The following is a 23,468-nucleotide window of genomic DNA, read 5'->3' as shown; positions in this document are numbered from 1 at the left end:
AAGATGCACAGAAAAAGAAATCTGTGAAGGCTGTTTGATATTCTGATTCCTTATCCCTCCCAGTCCTACTCAGGTGTTTCAGTGTACCATCTCTGACTTTGTCCTCCTCAGTTGCTGTTTCTTCTTTGATCTGAGCCTCCACTTCCTGCGGTCGGCTGGTTTCACGCTCTGAATGGAAAGCTGCGTCCTCTCCAGTCCTTTCCGTCTCCATCTGAGCAGCATCCTTTGGGCTGATGGCTGACTTCTCTCTTCCTCCATCCTCTTTGACCCTCTTTGGTGGAGGAGTGGGCTTTTTGTCCAACCCCATTGCTATGATGCACCTGAATAAAATGAGCACAATATGCTGTAAGAACTAATCCTTTCATACACAATGTGTCAGCCGTTTATATACAGTAATATCGATTAGCCTGGCTCTGTCCAAAGGTATCCAAATCTACCCTTTGTTTGTTTACTTCATAAAATGATTGTGAGGTCACTGCCAAACAGCCTGGCACATAATCCTCTAAACAATTATTGAGCTTTAGAGGTGCAAGTAAGATTTTTGTTAACTTTCGTTTAAGCAAGGCTAGCCTATGTTGCTGCTGTGTTTGTGCTAAAGTAAGCTCACCGTACATGCTGCTGGCTTTACAGCACCTTCATATTTGACCTATTGACATACGATTGCAATTGATTTAAAGAGCGCAAATGAGAGTATTTCCCAAAACTATTAGACAGTTCCTTTATTTTGTTAAAAAGGGGAACTCCATAGATTAAGCATTGTACTAATGACTAATGACATGTCGTATACACATTGGACAATAATCAGGTGGAGTTCCGCTTTAAAGACAGGGGTGAGACCTTACTTGTAGCAGGGAGAGGCCCCCTCCACGCTGAAGAAGCCAAAGTGTCCGTGCCTGCCGCCGAGTCTGGGGCCCTTCCTGTGTTTAAACTCGCAGCAGGAGCTCAGCCGCTCCACCTGTAGCCCATTCAGGAAGAAGGTCAAGCTGAAGGGGAAGCCTCTGTGTCTCCTTGAAATGAACTGGAAAGTCTCTGAGGGAAAAGGTTGAGGTTGTAGACGAGAGACAGGAACATTTTCAAGAGCAGTCCATAACCCCAACCCATCTTAAATACTGTGGTCTTTACACAAGGGTCATTTTAATGCTAATAATACACAAGTAAATTGAAAATACAGAATTAACTTAATTTTAAGTTATTCTGAAGACTGAGGGACCCCTTAATAGAGTTGGTTTGTTTGCTTTAAGGCTATTGTACACACTCACATTATCTAAATGACCTCCCCGCATGGGTTTGCTCTTTTTTGTGTCCACAAACCCGCGTATTGAACAAACACCATGACAGATCCTCACACTGACCTCCCTCGATGAGGTTGCCCTTGTAAACACACAGGTTCTCCCCTCCACAGTGCTGCTGAAACACTTTCACCTCGTCCCTCAGGTCGCTCAGGTCATGGGAATGGGAGAGATGCACCGCTTTGCCAAAATACACCATGTTCACACACACTCTGCTCTGCTGCACCGAGCTCCTCAGAATAGGGGGGTCCTGACCGGGGAGGAGAGGGGGGGGAACAATTTAATCCTGTTCAGGAAATTCTTATATTTCTGAAACAGTCTCATTTTTTCTCCGATGATCATAAATTACATGTAACAGCAGACGAGACTATCAGTGCAAAGAATGCTATTTTTATATTGTTTTTCTTAATGCCTTTGTCATTGGTACGCTCACCCAGGAACAACCGCTGGCGTAGTAAAAACAGTAACGCTTTTGTCCAAAGGGGGTGCAAAAATGGAACACAAACTAAAAGTTCCTCAGAGCACCTTTAACTCTGATTTTACGATTAATTACGGTATGACCAGTTCAAATAACTAAAATAGCATTGTTTAACTGATATCTTGTTTGAGATTCTGTGACTAATGTTATAGAAAACACTTCTCTCTATGCTGTTCTCTTTTTGCATTTCAGCTAAGTTTAGACAAATGTATCAAACACACACACACACACACACACACACAAAGACATAATACAGTTTATAACCTGCTCCATCCTCCATCCATCCAAATCAATGTGTCTCTTTCAAATATGAATTGTTGTTCCATGATTTATCCAAAGAGGCTACAGTGTGGTGTGAACGCTTGTTATGAGTGAGCTTTGTTGCCAGGGAAAACATACAGAGGAATATAAGACCTCATTGATGTCAGCTCCACTGGAGGCGGTGGTGGGCCGCAGTCGGCGTCCTCTGTGTGTGCCACTGTAGTTGACCTTCACCCCCCTGTCTTTCCTCTTGGTGGCCGGAGGCACTGGAGTTACAAAGTTGTTGATGACTGGGAGGCAGTAGGGTGAGATTCCACCAGAGGCCTCTGTTGTGGTCTGACGTCTGCGGGACTCCTTGTCCTTCTGAGAGAGAAAAGTCACATTGTAAATAGAAAGACTTCAGTATATTTGTTGATGCTGCAGTGAGGTAATGACCCTTTTCGTGCATATGCTTGTAAATACTGCTACTTTTTGTGCAATAAAGCTTACTGGAGAGGTTTTTTTTTCCCCACTTACAGAGCTAACCTGAATCTAATATAATGTACTGTATAACACAGTTTAATTACTGAAAAACTACAAAGCGTAGTATTTTCCAAACATTGTGACCAATGTTGGATAAACCAAAATATAGTAAATATACTTACGTCTGTATAGAAAAACGGGCATTCCCTGTATACAAGCAGGCAAATAGTAGGAATGAATGAATGAGTAAGTGAGTGTGTGAGTGTGTGTCTTATGTGTCACGGCCTCACAGTGCAGTTGAACGGCTGGTGGTTCTCATTGGAGGACTCCAGGAGTCTGTAAGGGGAGCTGCGTCTGAGTGAAGCTGTGGTGCTGTTACTGTGGATGGGCTTCAGTCGCACAGGCCTCTGCATCTTCCCTGGAGCTGTGTTGGGACGAGACGAGCCCGGCTGCAGCACCCATAACACACAGCCGGTCAGCACACATGCTACATTACAAACACTGTATATAGTATGTATTGTTATAGAAACAATCCAATAACTTACAGTGTAAATCTCTGTAAAATGTCTCCTTACTTTAATAAATGCATGATAAATGACAAGATAGATGTGTCCACATGCACATTGGTAATCTTTCCCTGAAAGGTCTTGACATTTTTCACGATATATCACTGTTGGTGTGTGTGAAACAAGCCTCTACCTGCTGGAGATGTTTGCAGACATAAGAGGAGAGCGAGAGGAGAGACTTCACAGGGCAAACACAGAGATCAAGGCCAGGATTACCAACTCTATTTACTTTGGAATCAAAGTCTGTGAATTTTTATGTTTCAAAGATAACATACTTCTAATCCTACTACTTCACCTGCCACACTAACCTAACACTCGTGTCTGCACACAGAGCAGACAGCCACTGAGACAGCTCTTCAGACTTAAAGCAGCTCTGAGTAACATTTAAATATCTTTTAAACAGCCTCATGTTTCCTCTCATAATCATAAATTACCTTTAACAGCAAACGAGACCATCAGTGCAAAGAAAGACGTTTCTATATAGTTTTTATTTCTGCATTTGGTCTGGTCGTACACCTAGTCCGATTTTCGGTTCATGCGTGCAGGCTCTATATGGTCACATATCCGTATTGGTCGCAGATTTCATTGAGGCGCAGGAACGCGATTTGAAAAGCCTATCCCTCCAGGTGAGGGAAGGGGAGCGGGAGCCTTGTTTGAGACAGTTATTTGTCGTCATAATGACTGGTAACGAGGCTGAACCATCAAAGAAAAAAAGAGAATGCAATGAAGAAAAGCTAAAAGGGAGAGTGAAATATGCTACGGGCGGGATGAGGGCGTTGCCAAGCAACGTGTATACAATTTCACGAGAGCAAACTAGACTGCAGTGTTTACTCCTAAATGAATGAGCGGTTGGTACTAACACAAAGTTTGCTTTGCTTCACCATCATCAGATAACCATTATCTGAAATAGTCATTATTTACATCAACAACACAAACACATTACCTCATCGTGATCCATACTAACTGCCGTCTCTCGTTCATTCGCTTTCTGTGAGGACACGTAATCTTTCAGCTTCGTGAGAGAGAGTAGTTAGGTGACACTGCTGCATCAACTCATTGCAATCAGGTGTGTGTAGCAATGACTGGCATTAGTTGATGCAGTGTCAAAACCACTCTCACGGAGCCGAAAAGAGTCCTCACACTTTCAACACACGGACATGCACTAACAAAAATTGTGTTTTGCTCAGCTTTCCATCCATAAAACAAAAAATCTCAGTTAATCCAATTTTTGACGAAATAAGGAGGGGTGAAGCGTCATTCATGGCATCTTAAAAACCACAATGACCAGTTGGCTGAATGTGGATGCAGCAATTAAAAGAATAAAAGTAAAATAATTACATTACAGCAGTGCACAAAAATGTTTTGACTCACAGACTCTGAGGACTCAGAGTGCTCCCCCTCTGGTCCTGAGTGCTGCTTTCTGATGCCCCTGGCACCCGTGGGTGGGCGTGGAGACAGGATGCGAATGACGTCTTCTTCATACCTTTTGGATCGATCCACCTTCCAAACAAAACCGTTAATATTGTCACCATTTTTTATAGAGATTTTTTATAGAGAACGTGGAGTCCTGTTTTCTTCTCCCGAAGGGGAAATTCGCCAAAAAGCGTGCTGTCATTCTGAAATTTGTGAGTAGAAAGCATAAGATAAATCTGCTCTGTCAAGGCAAGAAGCTTAAAGGTGAACAAATTGGAATGAGTGAAAATTTAACCAAGAGAAAGGCTTATCTGGCCTTTCTAGCGAGAGGGTTAAAAAAATGTGGACAAGTCCAACAAACTTAGACGAGAGATGGAAGAATCTTCATCAAAATTAATGGAGCTACACCAGAGGAAGCCAAAATTGTGCAAATCAAAACGGAGGAGGATTTGGATCAATTCCGGAGGGACGAGGAAGAAAAAAAATGTTCTATTAAAGAAGGCAATAGCATGGACTTTTTGGATTAAAGAAGGCAATAGCATGGACTTTGAACTAAAGGGATTTAAACTGGTTTGTGTCAAAATATAAGGTTTGAAATCGTAAATACAATGTGCTCTGCTATTGATAACCTAATGGAATGTGTGACTATTGAAATTCAAATGAAAGATAAATGTTAATTATCAGCTGAGTGTTCAGAACATCCGATTCAAAAATGGAAGACTTTCTCTGACTGAAGAATTTGTAAATACACTGCATGTTATGGGACTGTAGCCGAGGTCAGCAGACACACTGACTGTTTTGAATACTTTTGCAGATGTGTCTAGGCTACTAGAGAAGAAATGGACAAGGCCATATCACTATCTGCATTGTCACAGGCAGAGAGGAAAATAGAGACCTAAAATGATCTGTGTATTAGAATGAATCAAAAAAAATTCTAACTGTAGTAGCTGTGTATCTGTGTATCTGAATCTTATGGCAGTGGGGGCGGGACCCGATAAGCCTTTGGCTTCTCCTGCTTCCCTTCGGACGATAACACAAAGTAATATGTATGAATATGCAATGAGAAAATTATGTATTATGTGTAATTGTCCAGAAGAATAATAATAAATAAATAAATACATTTTCAGTGTAGCTATATAACAAGAGCGCTGTTCCGTATTGAGATTAACATATTTGCACAAACTTCTTCATAAAACAACCGCCCTGTAAATAATGGTAAATGCTAATAATACTAAAAGAAAAATATGAAGAGTTATTAGTTTACAAAATAGGGCAGCCAAGTGGTGTTTATATGTAAATGATGTACCTTGATCTTATGCACTCTTTCCCTCGTTGCATACTCCTCCAGTTTCCTTTTGATCTCTATTTGATGGAAACGCTGTATCGGAGGGACACCGAAAACATTAGAATAGAATATCATGCAAGGAAGAGCAGAGATTAGCTGACTGTTTTGTTTTTTTACTCTGCTTTCTCTGGTATACTCTGTTCGTCCCACCTCCATCTCCAGCACCTTGTGGAAGATGGCCTGGGCCAGGCATTCTCTGACATGTTTCTGGTGGGCTCTCTGGATCAGCTTGTGCCTGTACTCCTTGTCTGGGACAATACGCCCACTCCTTGTGATCTGTTGAACAACGATGGTCTCAATCTTGATGGGCTTTTAAATACGGTTAAACACGTTTTAATACAGATGTAACCAACAGCTGATATCTGAAATAAAGGTACAAATCAGTCTTCAAAGTTCACTATGTGTAATTTCTGTGTAACTGCAATGTACATTTTTTGAATTCCTAACCACAATACTGATGACGTGACATCATCATCATATCATCATCCTCTTCCTGTAGACGTACCAGTCCTGCTCTCTGCAGGTGTCTCCTGATGCGAGTGTTGCTGAAGTATCCAGCCAGATGTTTGTCTGTGAGGCTGTTGTAGGCTGAAATGAGTCTGCAGAATCAAGACCAATAAAAAGACAGAAGGAACAAACGAATTATCCCAGCCTGAGAAACTTAATTAATAAAAAAAAACATAGGCTACATAATTTAAGTATTGTCTTCCATTGAAATTATTCAGTTCGCAGAATTCTTGATTGCAGTTCACCGATAACCAGAATCGCAATCACACACTTTTCTGGGAAACTACAACATTGTTTTTTGGCCCCATTAATGACACATCTAGTCTTCCCCAGCCCGGTCCGTCTAATGTTTTTTTTTCAAACACTGATTTGTGTACGAGACAACAAGATCTTACAACTATAGGATCCGTTACCGGTGTCTGATTACACACAGGAATTAGAGGGTATGACACACTTAACCCTGTCTGCCTCCTCTTTTGTGCACCAGGCTGCAGCCTTCTCTCTGAACCACAACATGGCTGATTCACTATCACTTGGTCATTTTATACGGCCCGGACCAGGTGATGCTTTGATGAGTCTGTTCTTGTCAGATTGAGTTCAGTGTCATTCTTGTTTACTGTTAAGTACTTTGTTTACTAACACTGCTCTATATAAATGTTTTTTTTAAATCAGTTTTATTTGGACTATTAGTACACAAGCCCAAAAAGAGCATATGAACTCAACTGAAAGTAGTCAATTATGCCTCTGTAGCGGCTATAATGCAGTAGTTGTCTATAATATATTTTTATTGATAATAAAGTAACTAGAAAACAACATGAGACAAGCCTGGACAAAGTATTTTGAAAAGTCAAATTTAAAAGTAAGAGAGAAAAATCAAATTGGGATGTGGACTCAAACTCTGTTTAGATAACACCTGTATTGTCATAATAATACATTGCTGGATCATTACTATCAATGAAAGTAAGCAATAAGCAGTTTCGAGGGGGAGCCAATTGTATTCATATAATCTGTAATTAAATAATCTGAATATCTTTCCAGCAAGATATTCAGCTATTTATTGTTTTTCCTTTTGTGATCAATGTCATTGTTTACAGAAGAGCTGTTACAAAACTCCCTTTAAAAAGTTGTTCAATCATTAATTATTTTGTGGTGGACCCATTAATAAGTACAGTAGCAATGGTAGCCTATATTGAGTCACCTAAAAGTAAGCCTAGTTGCTCGACACTGTAGGCTACTCCCATACCATTATACAACAACAACGTTTTCTAAAATACAGTGGCATTAGCATATGTTTAGTTTAATTTATAAGTAGGTCTAGTTAATTCTGCCTCTGTAGTGGCTACATTTATTGACATTTCACTACCATTATAAATATGTATTAGCAAGGTAATTTCATTGATAAGAAAAAATGTATAAATTAAGTTTCAGTTCAATAGAAACCAATCTCTTAAATCACTCGATAGCCTAATAAAAATATATGTTAAATTGCACCAACCCTGGGTGGAAGTGACTCATGGTTTTCAGGTCGCGCTCTCTTTAAAACCCTCGTCAACTCTTCAGGTAGAATGCGAAGTCAAAATGTAAGAAGCAGAGCAGTTATAAAGTGTAGCAGAGCTGAGCCAGACCGAGGAAACACTTCTTCTCCCACGGACAACCTGATGACACTCACCGGTTGCCATGGGAGGTCACGTGACGATGCTGCCTTCAACGAAGCTGGTTTCCACTTACAGACAGTCCGACCACTGACATCTAAACCAGCATACCAACATCAAATACAAGGACACAGACACAGACACACGGACAGGGACACGCACACACACACACACACACACACACACACACACACACACACACGTTTGTACTGCTACACTTGTGAGGACATTCATTGACATAATGCATTCCCTAGCCCCTTACCCTAACCCTAACCATCAAAACTAAATGCCTAACCCCAACCCTTACACTAACCCTAACCTAAACCTAATTCATGCCTGAACCTTAAAACCTAGTGTTAACCCTCAAACAACCCTTTAAAGGCCTGTCCTAAAGTGAGAACCGGCCAAAATGTCCTCACTCCCCAAAAATGTCCTCACTCTTACGGTCTAAAACACAAATGGGTTTTCACAAAGATAGTTGTACAAGCACACAGACACACACACACACACACACACACACACACACACACACACACACACACACACACACACACACACACACACACACACAGGCCTGCACAGACAAATGACTGGGCCCCTGAAAAGGTCCAGTCATTGGGCCCCCTTTACTCATGCTGAACCAGTTAGATTAGGGCGGGCTACTGGAAATAATAGTGGGCCGAAATAACGACGATGCGAGCGCCTGTAGGGCGCGAGCAGAATTTTTTTGCCCTTCCAAGATCTTTGCACCTGCTTTTTGGCACATTTACTGTAATGTAAGCTTTTAGACACACCAATGCTGTAGAGGGGGGAGGTTAACTATGATAGCACTGCTACCAGAAGCTTTCCTCATCAGTATAACAACCATCTGCCACCTTCGTTTAAAGGCTAAATATGTAATTTTCTAATTTTCTTAGAAAATAATAGATAGAATATACAGAATAATTTGCAGAACACCGTCACAGGTCCTGGCATCACTGAGCTTTCTAGGTTAGCATGCTCATCATCAGTACATAGCTAACGCTTGTTTGGTTGACCTGCTGCATGCAACGGTTTTGAGGGGGAAAAAACGACCCATGATATCTTTAGTTTTTCAATATAAAATGTGATATATTTTACCCAAGTAACAATGAATACAATTTTTTATATAATTATAGAAAGTTCTCTTGCGAATATAGCGTTCAAAAATCAAGGTTGGCTAAGTTAGGTCTTTTGCAAAAGAAAAAAACAAAAAACTTTTTTTTCTCTCTCTCTGGGCCCCCTCTGGTGGCTGGGCCCTAGAAAGCTTTCCCACTTATACCCCTTATGGGCGGCCCTGCACACACACACACACACACACACACACACACACACACACACACACACACACACACACACACACACACACACACACACACACACACACACACTCTGACCAGGTACGATTTCAAAAATAGAAAGAGGTATTCTGATCCTTGACTGAATGAAGGTGAAGTAAAAGTACTAATATGCTACATCACTGTGAAACTAATCCACTACAAGTAAAGGTCCTGCATTTACAAACTTGTAGGTAAAAGTGTTTCCAGTAAGGTCAAACACTGCACTGCAGGGGAAAGGGGAAACAATTTAACTTAAGCATATATAGATAGAATCATGAAACATTGCCGGTTGAAACATTAAAAAATATTTTTTTTTATTATTTTTTTTTTCCCAGAAATAACAAACAATATCAAACTAGCCTACTTCATACATTTGCAGCTCTTTAAACACCAAACATCTAGGTGTTGTATCCCAGCTGCAGGCCCTCTGTGGCCCTCTTGAGGACATCTGGAGAATAATTATTTTTTTACCAGGACACAGCATCATGTCAAAAAGCATGTCAGTGTATGAGCATCATGAAACTAATGATAGCATTTACTCTACACATAATAATAATGAATGGGATATTTGTGCAAATCTATATTTGAAAAAATAAAAAATAAAAAAAGTGAACCACCTTCACTTGAAGCTGTCTGTCTTAAGTGTCATATTGCCTTGATATTGTGTTTTCATACAATATGTCGGACATAGCTTTTGAATGTTGTGGCATACATTTGGCTAATTTACATACTACAGTATGTTAAATGTTCTATCAGTACCAAGGTTGACCAGTAAGAGGAGCCACGTTTCTGCACACAAAGCTAAGATGGATGGGTGGGGTGGGGGGCCTTGCCGTTTGAGGATCACTATTGAAATTATTGGGAGGGAAGAGGAGAAGATTGTTCTGTGCTTTTGTATGTCGATGGACATTCACATATGCAACAGGAGATACAGACAGGGAAATTGCTGATAATTTTGAAATGAACATGTAACATGATGTACACAAAAAATAAGGTGAAACGTAAGGACTTAACTTAAGGAATGTCAAAGGTTAGACTTGGCAGACTAGTCTCAAGGATGTCAGGGTCTTTCACAATGGAGCATGTTGCTAGACATTTGGAGGTAATAGGAGGTAACATGACAATGTAATATATATTTGTAAAGTATACTTTATGTGATGTTAAATGAAAGTGCAGCATACGAGAATGTTTACCTGTTTCTGTATAAATGCATTTGCATACATGTCCAAGGTCATGAATAGCTGCTGACATGCAGAGGAACAGGAAATTATCCCTTGTCCAGTCATGACCATTTGCATCCGCAGAAATCCTCTGATACAGCAGCATGCAGTATATTGCTGGTAAGTGCCTTCTAGAAAGTGTGTCATCAAACTAAATTTGTTATTGTCTTTGTATGAGTTTTCCTCACCGCACATATTGAAACAAAAAACAAACAAGAATTTAATTAATTTCATAATCAAAAGCATTGTTTTGGTGAAGGATGAACACAATTGCATTTGTGGTGGGTGTGTGGTTGTTAAACTCACCAGCATTTCTCATTTGCTATCTTTTCCTCTTGTTTTCATAACAGGACGACCAACACACACCTGTTGGATGTTTGAGAAGACCTGGCTGCACAATCCAGAGGGACAGAAAAAGAACAAAGCGGTATAGAAAGGTAGAGGAGGGACAATAAAACACAGGAAAAGTAGAAAGAGGAACGCAATATTCTATAGCCTATATTTATATGTAAAGCATTAATAGGTGAACCAACGTGCATGTTCTTGGATGTACAGCCACAGAGGTTCTAGTTATACAATGATCACAGAACTCCTGCAGAGAACTATAAAAAGCTGTGTTCAAATGCATATTTACAGTTATATACAGTACATGTAAGAGTCAGAATTGTTATTCTTATAAAGTAAAAGGCAAAGTACAAAATGTACACAGTAAATGGTCATTGCATTTTCCTTAAAGTGGCTAGGAGGAACTTTCAGTTTGTTTAGCGTTAAGAAAAACTATATAAAAATAGCTTTCTTTGCACTGAAGGTCTTGTTTGTCGTTACATGTAATTTATGATCATCAGAGGAAAAATTAGACTGTTTCAAAAATATTTTAAAATTCCTTGTATAGCTACTTTGAAACAATAATAAACAACCCAGGAAACAAAACAGAGAAATATCCGCATTACTGCTTCTGCTATTCTTCTCCAACTTTCTTAAAAGCAGAAACTTAGAATTAAATAGTTGCTGATTTCCAGGGTATTTCATTTATAAACAATATGATCTGCATAGAACTTGCTTTGCAGAGCCAAGTCCCCTCTTACCTGTACATGTACACAATCCGTCACACTGAGCAGTGGACATAAACTAAACCAGGTAAATGAAACAGAGACACACCTGTTTAAACATTCACTACCTGTAAGGCCGGAGGAATTGAGATGGAATTGCCTTGAATGCCGGCAAAAAACACAGTAATCAAGGCAGACATTTCTGCAGCCCTAAATGCCTAATACACATGGCAAGTCTTAAAATAACAATTAGCTTAGGAATAGAGGTGGGGTGATTATAAATTCAATTGAGGAAAGTGTCTTGGCTGTAAACTGGGAGGTGGCGGGGAGTCATGCAGCTCTGAGAATGTGGGGTTGAGGGGAGGGGGGGGGGGCAGCAGTTTTTGCAATCAGCATTAAATAGAGCAGTTTTGTGCCTGTGTGATTGTCAAGTGGGCCATTACTCGTTGATAAGAGCACTTTTTCCTTATGTCGCTCTGATTGGGGCTGAGCATGCTGCTCCCTCTCTCATGCTGTCCCAATGCAATCAGGCCCCTCTTTCACAGCACTGCCATTTTCACTGCTGTGATTTCCACCCTATCCCCATTGGCCCCAGCCATCGCGAACACCCCCCGCCCCCACCCCCCAACCCCATGCGTCCTCCAGCACACCACCTCCCCCTTCAGATTCGATGAGTACCCATTTACAGCAAGGAGAAAAGGTCAAGCCAAACTCGTTGTGTCAATTGTAAACCACCCCAATTCTGACTGATTTCAATGAAATAAATGAGTACTTGCTGCCCCCAAAGAAAGCAAAAGGTCCATGTGGAAGTAGCAAATTAGGAAATGTTCTCTGAGGCATGCTCGGGTCAAACGCTCATCGCTTCCCCTTGATGGAGAGTCTCCTACATTCCTTGTTCTTACTGTATCTGTGTATCCTCTGTATCATCTGAAATGAGACTTTTACAAAGTAAAGAACTTGAAAAAAAAGGAAATGACCATACTAAGCCACAACAGGAAATATAACATGTATGATATGGACTATACAGAACCAACCATGCCATTTGTTTGTTAAAACTCTTTCACAGACAAATAGATGTACAGTATATTGCCTTACATAGGGATGTTACTCATGTTTGTGGTCAATTAGAACCCAGAGAGGTCTATAACTCTCTGCGACTCTACATAGACAAACTCCAAAAACAATTGTTTAATAGACTTTGTATTGGTCATTATTTATTATAGGCTAAATGCTGTGCTAAAAGGACCCAGCAGAAGCAATCACAGAAATCCATTGTATTTAACAAAATAAAATAAATGGACGGGTCATTTTCCGCTGCAGTAAAATTTGAAACGTGTCGGTTTAAAATCATTTTACTAGCTTCTCTCATTCAAATTAGGAAAATTCATGAAGTATGTAGATGATACAACAATGTATAGAAAAGTGATTGAGAAAAGTTATTTTTATTGTCATATAAATATTACAGTCACTATCTCTCAAGAAGATTTCAGCATATTGACAGAACGACATTACGCCAATATGCTGGCTTTGTGCATTTACACTGGAGCAAGTGAAGTCTGCATGTTGGCGAATCAGTGTGTGAATGAAAGTTGAGTGTCACTTCTAATAACAGACTCTCAAACACTACAACATCAATCAGCACGTTGCCATTAAGTTCTTGGTTCCATAATTCTCCAGCAAGCAATTTGGCCTTTAGCTATGCCATTGCGATCGTTGACCTCTTTTCACCTCTTCTAGCTAACAATGGAGTATTTATACCGTAGATCATGCTGTATACTGTAGTATGTACCGCAGTAGCCTCACACACACACACAACCAGACGTAAAAACTGCAGAACGAGTTTGTGAGTTTGTTGACAGGTGAGACATTGTTTTTGTCTGGTCCACATCACGCTAAACATTTAAGAAGTCAGCCATGCAATGGGGAAAATGAAAACATTGCGACTGTTACACAATAAGATTCACATCTTTCCCAACATCGGTGGTCACATCAGCCATTCTGTCGGAGTGATTAGGACTTTCATGTCTGAGAAAGTATTCTTTCTAATCATGATTAAATGCTTGATGATAATAGGTATTGGTGCTATTAGTTGTGATACATCTCTCCTCTGACCTTTGACCTCTCTGTCTGAACTCAGCACCCAGGCCAAAATAAAGCTGCTTTTCAGGACTTTTTTTCTTGGCACTTTGAAGGGTATTGGTTCTGCAGCATGAAGGATTCAGGGAGGGCTGGTTGTCTCACAGGCTGCTCCCGTGGACTGTGTGCTCAATGTTTGAGACGCGTTATCTGATAAAGCTGCATTCATCTCCACCAGGTGGAACAGGACACATCTCGATGGAGGCACGCTAACTCTTTTATCCCTCTGTGATGGTGCGATAACGGACGCAGACTCATGCTGGTGCAAGTTGGACTGTTATCCCGAGCACAGAAAATAGCCTTTTTTGTTTGTTTGTGCATGTGTGTGTGTGTGTGTGTGTGTGTGTGTGTGTGTGTGTGTGTGTGGGTGGGATTGCGTGAGCGACAGTAGGTTGAACGAAAAAAGTTTAAAAGAAACAAGTAAGCATCTGTGTGTTTTCTTTCAAGTGGTAAAGTATGACTTCTTGAAGGAACATACAGTGTCCCCTGTCATCTACAGTTGACATGATTTGCATACAGGCTTGGAGCAGGTGGACTGCCTGATTTTCTATTTGGAGCAACGCAGCGTGATGCAGCCGACCACACAAAAACATGGAGGCCAAAGAGCAAATAAGTCCATTTAGTCATGTTCACGTAGCTCTTGTGTTGAGTCGACATTGGCTTTACGTCCTCATTGTTTGGATTTCCACAGACCACACTGTTCAGAATAAACCCTATATTTGGAAGAGTATCAAAGTGAAGTAACCTATTTGCGGCAAATTTGCCCTGCAAATCTGACAAAGGCGACAAAAGAAATTAAAGAAGTTTAGTTATCAAACCAATTAAGGACATTTTTTTTTGACAAAAAGGTATCCAAATACATGTTCAGTGTGTTATCCTTTACTGTGATAATATGTTTGGGTCTCATTTTGGAGCTTTGACCAGTATCAATAGTAGGTTAAATTCAAATGATGAAGTATTGGGGTGAAAAAACAATGTTAAATGCATTTGTTTTAGTTGTCAAACCTTTTTAAAAAGTCAAACCCAGAGCGTAAGGGCTTTTGTAAAAATCTGTGTATAATTAGTACTTTAATTTTGAGGCTTTTACAGTGCATTTAGCTGACAATACCTCTGCACCTTTTCTAAAGTAGAGTTTTAAATGCAGGACTGTTAATGCAAGTATTTCCTAGATTGTATTACTTCTACTTGTACTCAAATAATGATTTTGAATGTGTTCCTTTACCACTGTTAAAGAGAGATTATATCATGGGAGTGCAAGCTGTTATGTTACATTAACTTCTGTTGAAGGGACATTAATCAACCTCTCACTCTGTGTGTATGCATGAGTGAGTCTTTTGTTTTCTCTCTCAAAATAAGAGTCACAATGTGGCATACGCTGACTCCTTCGTCACAGTTACATTCTCTTATTTTGACAAGAAAAGAACAACCACTCTCAGCAGGTCCACTTTGCTGATACTAATGTTTATTCTTTTATTGAATCAAATCAGTTTTTTATAAAAAATTAAAATAATAAATTATATAATACAACAGCAATTAAACATTTACAACCTACAGGGGCGACCGTGGCTCAGGTGGTTAAGCTGGTTGGCCAATGATCCTAGGGTTGGCGGTTCGATCCCAGCCCGGCCACTTGTGTCATGGTCGTTGTGTCCCTGGGCAAGACCCTTCACCCACCTTGCCTCGTGTGAATGTGTATGACTGCTGTATGTTTGAGGTGGTGGTCGGAGGGGCCGATGGCGCTGAATGGCAGCCTCGCTTCTGTCAGTCTACCCCAGGGCAGCTGTGGCTACTATGGTAGTTTACCACCACCGGTATGACTGTGTGTGAATGAATGGAACCTGGTACCCTGTAAGCGCTTTGAGTCACGTAGAAATAAAGCGCTATATAAATCCAATCCATTATTATTATTACATGAAGGCAGGATTTATTGAAGATATTTAGAGTGCATTCGCTTTATAAATGTTGGTTTGTATTGGGCTTACCTGTTGCAGATTCCTAATAAACGTGTGTTTAATCAAAAACCACAACGTAAACACAAATAAGGTGTTTCTTCCCATATAAGTACTGGCGGTGTTGAATTGAACAGTAACTTGAAGGGTACTCATAATGCACAGAGGGCAGTTAGTGGGGCCCCCATAGAGCAAATTTTAACCCTTTGGGAGTCGGAACCCCTCATAGCCTACAGTGAGACTCATGTCTTCAAGTCAATCCTATATTTGAGTAAAATTGCCCAGGATAAAATATACTTACGAATAAGTAAACCCATTCAAATTTTAACGTAAATCAAAGTACAGACGTATTAGTAACCAAATAAAGCAACAGTACTTGTTTTGCAAAATTTGATCTACTGTATGATAATGCATCATAATGCATTTAGGAAATTATGTACAGTAGGCTTAGAAGTAAAAAATACAGCCTAGCCGATCTTAAATGTACTTTTTACTTTTACTTTGAAATTTACATCAGATTTGACAGCATTTTTAAGAACATGACTGTGACATACTTTTAATTATTATTTTTTTACCATGACTGTGACACACTCTTTTTCTTTTCTTTTTTTACTCTTACTGTGTAGGCTACTGCTCACATAAAAACCACACACCATGCAGGCTTATTTCCTAGGGGAGGCGCGGCCAAAGAGGACATGGAAATATGAATTATGATCCGCCCTCTAGTAACAGCTCAGGGCAGACAGGCTGACACTCAGAGAAAGGAACAATAACAACAACAGCACTTTTCACTTTGAAACGGGGGAACACTTCTCACAGCTCTGGACAGACGGACACGGAGATGCGCTGGACAGGTGAAGCCAAAGTGGAGTGCTGCATTGTTAGCGAGGATGAAAACTCCGGATCTCTGTTGTCCAACTCCGACGAGGTGAGTGATGAAAGTTACAGACGGAGGTGTGAGGCGGTGTGAGGCCGTGCAGGTATATTAAATATTAGTGGAAATGGCCTCGTCAAATTAAATCAAAGTGGGCTTCGGTCTGTTATCAAAAGCCGGCCGTCCACATGCTGACAGCTCAGTGTTTTCACAATTTGAAGATATGTCGAAGGAAATTACCCCTCCCCGAATTCTGCAATTAACACTCAAGTAGTTAATGAGACCTCTTCACCTTTTGGTTGCCTCGGTTAGAAGCTTGTGGCGAACTTAGCCTTTTTTAATTGCTGTTATTAAAAAAATCAATCCCTCTTCTCCCTGAGACCAAGTTCTTGTTTGTATTTTTTTTTGATTGACACGCGAAATTGTCATGTTGGTTGGGGGGGTTGAGTCACAGCACGCGCGCGCGGTGGCGAGCAGTTGCTGAATCACAAATGCAGATCTCAAGAACATAATACACGCAGGAGAAGTATTAGTTCAAGTGTTGTCAGTTTTTGCAAGTAATGACTATAGCCTCTCTCTCTTTTTTTATTCTTAAATGCCATTTAATCGGTAATCGCCTGCGTTGTCATGGTGAAAAGTGAAAGGCATGATATTTATGAGGAAGGAGCAGGGGGCATTTAAGGCAGCAGCTGCCGCAGCAGTCTGACAGAGCGACATCATCCTCTTCGTCCCGCCATAGCTGCTTGTCATGTGTGAGGATTGCGAAGGAGACGGAGAGCTGTTAGGAAAATGCACTGAGGACAGGAGAGACAGAATGGTAGGAAAGAATGTTTGGAGCAATTTTTTTTTTTATTTCTTCTACTGGACTTATAAAAAAAAACTAATCATGCGAATTTAACAAGGGTCGTTCTTGGAGGATAACGTTTGGACAAAATGTTTACATCAGAACTATTCCAGCTCGATGTAGGCTACTGTGGATTGACAAAGGCTGCGACACTCTCCATGCAGGCATCTCTACAAATCAAACAACATTTTTTTTTCATTAAATTAGTTTTCCTTTCTGGCTAAAACGTGAGGAAAAACGTAGTTTCTTTCCCACTTTTAGAAACAATTCTGTGAAGTGGCTTTCTCCTGCCATGTTTTCAGATATTGAAACAGACCTTTCAGCAAAAATGTCAAATTTATCCATAACAAACTAGATGCGGAGAAATAATTGATTCTGATAAAGTTGTTTTTTCTTTTATTTAATTTGATCATAAGTTCGGTATAGTGACAGCAGGTAAACTGAGTTCCAACATGTTATGTTACCCACGTGCTGTGCTGTATGTGTGGGGTGGCCGCGTTCCTGTGCGTAATTTTCTAATTGCACGTCTGATCCCTTCAGGGCGCGCCGCTGGAAGTTTTGGATGAAGAGGCGCCGTCGCTACAGGCGATGTCATCTGCACCTCTGTTAGGCAGAGCGGTGTGCGCGAGCTGTAACGGCGAGATTGTGGATAAATATTTATTAAAGGTAAACGATTGCACCTTAATTTTTGTGTGCAAGTTTTTAATTTTTCCTTTCTTTTTTTTTTGTTACAAGAACTGATTTTCGTTTTTGTTTGGATTACGGATACTTCATTTACTTTTAGGTCTCGTTTGCATTTCTGCTTGTTTTTTTGTATTGTTTTTTTTGTTCTGAGTCTCACGCTGTAGTTCGTGCGTGTGAATGCAACAGGCCTTTACCACACAACTGATTGACTTCTGCTAATTTCTCCTGTCTCGTCTTCAGGTGAACGACTTGTGCTGGCATGTGCGCTGTCTATCCTGCAGCGTGTGCCAGACTTCACTTGGCAGCCACACGAGCTGCTACATCAAAGAAAAAGAGGTTTTCTGTAAACTGGATTACTTTCGGTATGTGCATCGATTTTTTTAAATAATAGGCCTACATATTTTGCAAATTGAGGTTTAAGAATCAAATAAAATTAGCCCCATGATAATTGCTATTGGGCGGGCATTTAATTCATTTTAAGTGTAGGCCTATTTTATTATTATTTTTTACATTGAGTTAATGGTCAATAAAAAAAGCAATATTGAAAAATCATTCGAAACTAAAACAGTATTGTCTTTAGCAAAAAATATTCGACACACTTTAACACTCCTTCAAAGATAGATAGATAGTTATATAGGCATAGATAGATAGATAGATAGATAGATAGATAGATAGATAGATAGATAGATAGATAGATAGATAGATAGATAGATAGATAGATAGATAGATAGATAGATAGATAGATAGATAGATAGATAGATAGATAGATAGATAGATAGATAGATAGATAGATAGATAGATAGATAGATAAAACACCAATTAACTTTCCAATATAAAGCTCTCTGCATCGGTCGCTAAAAAGACAAAGCTCCTCAGTGTTTCAACCTTTACATTCATGTTTGCTCCCCTCGACCTTCACCGACAGAAGATACGGCACATGGTGCGCGTGCTGCGGCCGGAACATCCACTCCACAGACTGGGTGCGCCGGGCGAAGGGCAACGTGTACCACCTGGCCTGCTTCGCCTGCTTCTCCTGCAAGAGGCAGCTGTCCACCGGGGAAGAGTTCGCCCTGGTGGAGGAGAAGGTGCTCTGCAGAGTCCACTACGACTGCATGCTGGACAACCTCAAGCGGGCCGTGGAGAAAGGTGAGTCCGCTGAAGAAGTGCAGTTTTTCCACTTCACGCCAACAAACATATCGCTTCCTTGAGATTGGAACAGATATATTTTTTTGCCCGTTTTGCAACAAAACGTTATCTTATTTAAAAAAAAGTTTAGCCTATATGTTGTATGTAGGCTATACGTTTAATATGTTGTAATTTCAAAAAAGATAATTGTTTACATGGAAATTTACAAAAAGGCATGAACTCATTTCATAGGGGTTTTTCAAAATGAATAACATGTCTTTAAAATGCATAGTGAACATGTGCCATCTTTTAATGGTTTGGTTTAAATATGGTTTTTGCATGCTGCCCTTCAAAAAGTGAAATGGATGTATCTGTCAGTAATGTAGATTTGTAATTCTGTGGTAAATGTTGCAGGGCCTTTTATTATAATATGCTCTTGTTTGCAGGAAACAGTGTTAACATGGAAGGGGCTGTGCCCACTGAACAGGAGATTAACCAGCCAAAGCCCTCCAAGAGAGCAAGGACCAGCTTCACTGCCGAACAGCTGCAGGTTCATATCATTTGATTATACTTCATACAAATTTGTCAGGGAAAACGCAGAATTATTTATTTTTCCTAAAAAGGAGCCAATAAAAATATCTGCCTAATTTAAATAAAAATGCCACTTTAATTACATTTTTGTTTAACTAAGATGTCATAAGTTATTGAGTTCAGATCCTCCAAACACAGAAACACATTTATTTTCTTCCAAATATTTTGGAAAATAATCCGCCATTTAAAGTAATTCTTATAAACACATGCATCTACATTCATTTATTTCTATGTGACAGTCTTCATTCCAAACACATGATTTGTTAACAGCAGTGCTATTGATACAGACAAACCAAAGCTCCACACAGCAGTTAAACAAGCATTTTGTTTCTCATGCCGATATGAGGGGAGGGGACCCTGTCTGTCACTGAACTGGTTTCCCTCTCCCCCCCCTGACCGTGCAGGTGATGCAGGCCCAGTTTGCTCAGGACAACAATCCAGACGCCCAGACCCTGCAGAAACTGGCAGAGCAGACGGGCCTCAGTCGAAGAGTCATACAGGTCAGTGAAGGACCAGTGGATGAGAGAATACATATTAGAAGTCCAAGACTATACAGTATTTAGAACTCAGTATCATTAATACAATTCAAACAAATCCAAAAGAAAAACATACACACATTCTACCATGCACTTTTCAATGCTTTCAAATAACATGTGTTTATGAGTCAAATAAGAAAGAAAAGAAAATTAACACAACAAGCCTGTAGAAATTAGGCATCATTGAGCATTTTAATTTTCAAGCTGATAGTGCTAAAGCTTGTTTTAAATTATTTAGATTCTAATGCATAGTTTAATCTAAACAGTGCATATTATTTTATAAGAAGATATGCAATGTTTTAAATTGTATGTAAAATATTAAGTCGACAAGTGAATGTAATGGAGTACATACTACAGTAATTTCCTCTTGAGATGTAGTAGTGAAGAAGAAAACTTTAGCATAAAATGCAATATATTAAAGTACAAATAATCAAAATGATGCTTGTGTGCAGCAATTGAGTAAACTTAACTTTAGTTACATTCCACCACTGGCAAAAGGTGCATATCTCATAATATTCTAACATCATTTATATCTTATGACATAAGAAAATATTTCAGAAAGAAACACAAAAAAATCTGTCTTCTATAAAAGACAGTGGAATTGTATGTATCCAATGTGTACAATATAATGTAACCAAAAAATGCCTGTGTTCGCTGTAACAAAAGTAACAAGACAGCAGCAATGCTAATACGGAGTTTTGCAAAATAACCAATGATAAACTACAAAATGTTATTCAACTGTGTTTCCAGAGCTGTAGTTCAAGGATTAAACTGATGGTTAGTGAGCCTTTAATAACAGTTTCCATTGGTGACAGAACATGGCATCTAGTTTGATAGTGACACTTGTGGGAAAACACACCTCTGCCCTGACTGTCCCAGCCCAGCTAGTATTACCTGGGAAGGAAGTATGCCAAATTAAAAATAGCTTGTATAGTTTACAAGCTAACGTTACAACCCACAGTATTCATCTTTGACTTTCAAATCTTCGCCCTACAAAAGACGTTTGTCCTGTCAATTCAGGTCTGGTTCCAGAACTGCCGAGCCCGCCACAAGAAGCACGTGAGCCCCAACCACAGCTCCAGCACCACCATGAGCTCGCTGCAGTCCGGCCGCCTCTCCCAGCCCACCCCAACCCCAGAGGAACTGCAGTACACGGCCTACGGAGGCTCGGAGGGATCAATGCTCTCTGCACTACACTCCTTTATAGACAGTGAGCACTGGCCTTTTCATGAGTTTTTGTGTTTAGATTGGTGACCATAAAAATGTCAAATTTCTATTTTAACAATTTAAATAATATTAAATTGGTATTGTTTTATTGGAAATGTGGAGTGCCCCTAACCCAAACAAGCCATGGTTTAATTTATCACAATGGAGATGAATTATTTTTAATATATTGTTAATTTATTTGTTATAATTTAATTAAACTAAACTTTTACACTTATTTTCTTTTACTCCTATACAATTTTTAAAATGAAATAAAAATGAAATTTGCTGATGATATGGCTTTATTTTTCATCAACATTTCAAATAAAAGTTCCAAAGGAAAAAATTATTAAAGATGGTTTTTAAAATTAATATCAGGCTATATGACGAACATGGAAAAAGGGTTTACAAACGGGGTAAACATAAGCTTTTTAGCTTCCTGGACAAGTTCTGTGAAATAGCATTTATAAATAGTCAGACATGCCCATTAAATGTTTTGGAAAGTAAACATATTTAAAACAATTATGGCATTTAAGGCCATAATAATCAGGATCTACCCATTGCTGTAAATAATATTTTACAATCTTCATCAAGTTAAGCTTTCTTTAAACAATCTATATATAGATTTGTATATATTTTAATATCTATAATGGAAACTGTTATGACCCCAGTGCTCTCTGTGTGCCCGCAGTACATTCCCCTCCATCCATGTTTCAACCGCTGCTGCCAGCCCACGCCATGACCTCGCTGCCCGTGTCTCACGCCTGAGCTGCATACACACACACACACACACACACACACACACACACACACACACACACACACACACACACACACACACACACACACACACACACACACACACACACACACACACACACACACACAGGGCCGCCCATAAGGGGTAGAAAGTGGGAAAGCTTTCTAGGGCCCAGCCACTTTGGGGGCCCATTGTCTTTGGAAGCCAAGAACCTAACCAAGCTAAACTTTATTTTTAACCGAAAAAATTAAATTAAAACTTGCACGACCATAACAACAAAACAAATTTTTTATTTATTGTTACTTGAGTAAAATGTCAATATCTATTCAAAGTTGGGTGTTTAAACAGAGCGGCTGCTCCGCTTACGGCCATTTGAAAAGCCTGGCGCAGAGCCAGCAGCTGGACATGTTTAATGCTAAGTGTCGCCAGAACGTCACAGATTGACTTTTCTGGGAACAGGTTGGGTGGGGCTATCCTCTGAGCGTCAAATATTAACGCCGTTAGTTTAAACATAAGATTTTTTTTTTTTGCCAAGCCTTTGCTGAAGATTACCTATATGCCTTTAAAACAACACAACTTAATGTACATTTTTGTGGGCAGGCCTTGAATCCGTTACGGGTTGGTAGACAGCCCAGAGATTGGCAGCAAAAAGTTGATGGACCTCAAAACTAAAATCTAAACGGTCTAAATGAAGTACAATAAAGTACATTTTGTGCTGACTCTGGACTGGAGAACATGTGTTGTGGAAGATAATTTTAATTTGGTCCAGTCTTCCATCAATGGTATTCTGGACCATAATATACATATTTTTGTTATCACTGCTTTTCCTTTGGGAATAGTGGGTATTTGACATCTTGTGTGCCTGTGCTATTTTTTTATCCCAGACGATACAACTATTTTGAGAAACATTTACTCCCCCACCCTAACCCCAGGGCAGGTGGACTGGGTCACATAACTGATCTGAGGGGGAATGGAGGTTGGCCAGGGAACTTGTATAACTTGTAATTCGACCCCTTATATGCCTTAAAGGCTTCCCACCTAGTTGTGGCCAAGGTTTGGGATGTGTTGATCTAAAAAGATATATCAATTTGTTCTCCCAGAAATTGTAGAATCTTTGAGCCCTGCATCCATTTAATTTGAACTCTCAAAAAATAATCTATAGTCTT

General features: G+C 39.8%; 2 protein-coding genes across 2 annotated transcripts in view; one reads left to right on the top strand and one right to left on the bottom strand.

Annotated features, from left to right (window-relative positions):
- Nucleotides 1-23,468, bottom strand: part of erich3 (glutamate-rich 3) — a gene marked incomplete at both ends in the record, with an annotated part of 239,266 nt that overhangs the window by 5,443 nt on the left and 210,355 nt on the right. The window contains 9 exon segments of the mRNA XM_080032827.1: nucleotides 88-320; nucleotides 843-1,029; nucleotides 1,353-1,539; nucleotides 2,191-2,391; nucleotides 2,781-2,939; nucleotides 4,428-4,556; nucleotides 5,776-5,847; nucleotides 5,965-6,090; nucleotides 6,320-6,412. Coding sequence (XP_079888953.1) covers nucleotides 88-320; nucleotides 843-1,029; nucleotides 1,353-1,539; nucleotides 2,191-2,391; nucleotides 2,781-2,939; nucleotides 4,428-4,556; nucleotides 5,776-5,847; nucleotides 5,965-6,090; nucleotides 6,320-6,412 — 1,387 coding nt within the window.
- LOC307254132 (LIM/homeobox protein Lhx8) lies at nucleotides 16,527-22,334 on the top strand (the record flags this gene model as incomplete). The annotated part of the gene is made up of 9 exons (XM_080032386.1): nucleotides 16,527-16,613; nucleotides 17,299-17,376; nucleotides 17,944-18,069; nucleotides 18,328-18,449; nucleotides 19,013-19,233; nucleotides 19,659-19,762; nucleotides 20,208-20,303; nucleotides 21,360-21,549; nucleotides 22,234-22,334. 9 exons carry the CDS (start codon nucleotides 16,527-16,529, stop codon nucleotides 22,308-22,310), a joined length of 1,101 nt encoding a protein of 366 aa, XP_079888512.1. The 3' UTR covers nucleotides 22,311-22,334.

This window comes from Ammodytes marinus (assembly GCF_949987685.1).
Source record: "Ammodytes marinus genome assembly, chromosome: 8".
Taxonomy (NCBI): Eukaryota; Metazoa; Chordata; class Actinopteri; order Uranoscopiformes; family Ammodytidae; genus Ammodytes; species Ammodytes marinus.
This window is presented reverse-complemented; position numbering and strand designations above follow the sequence as displayed.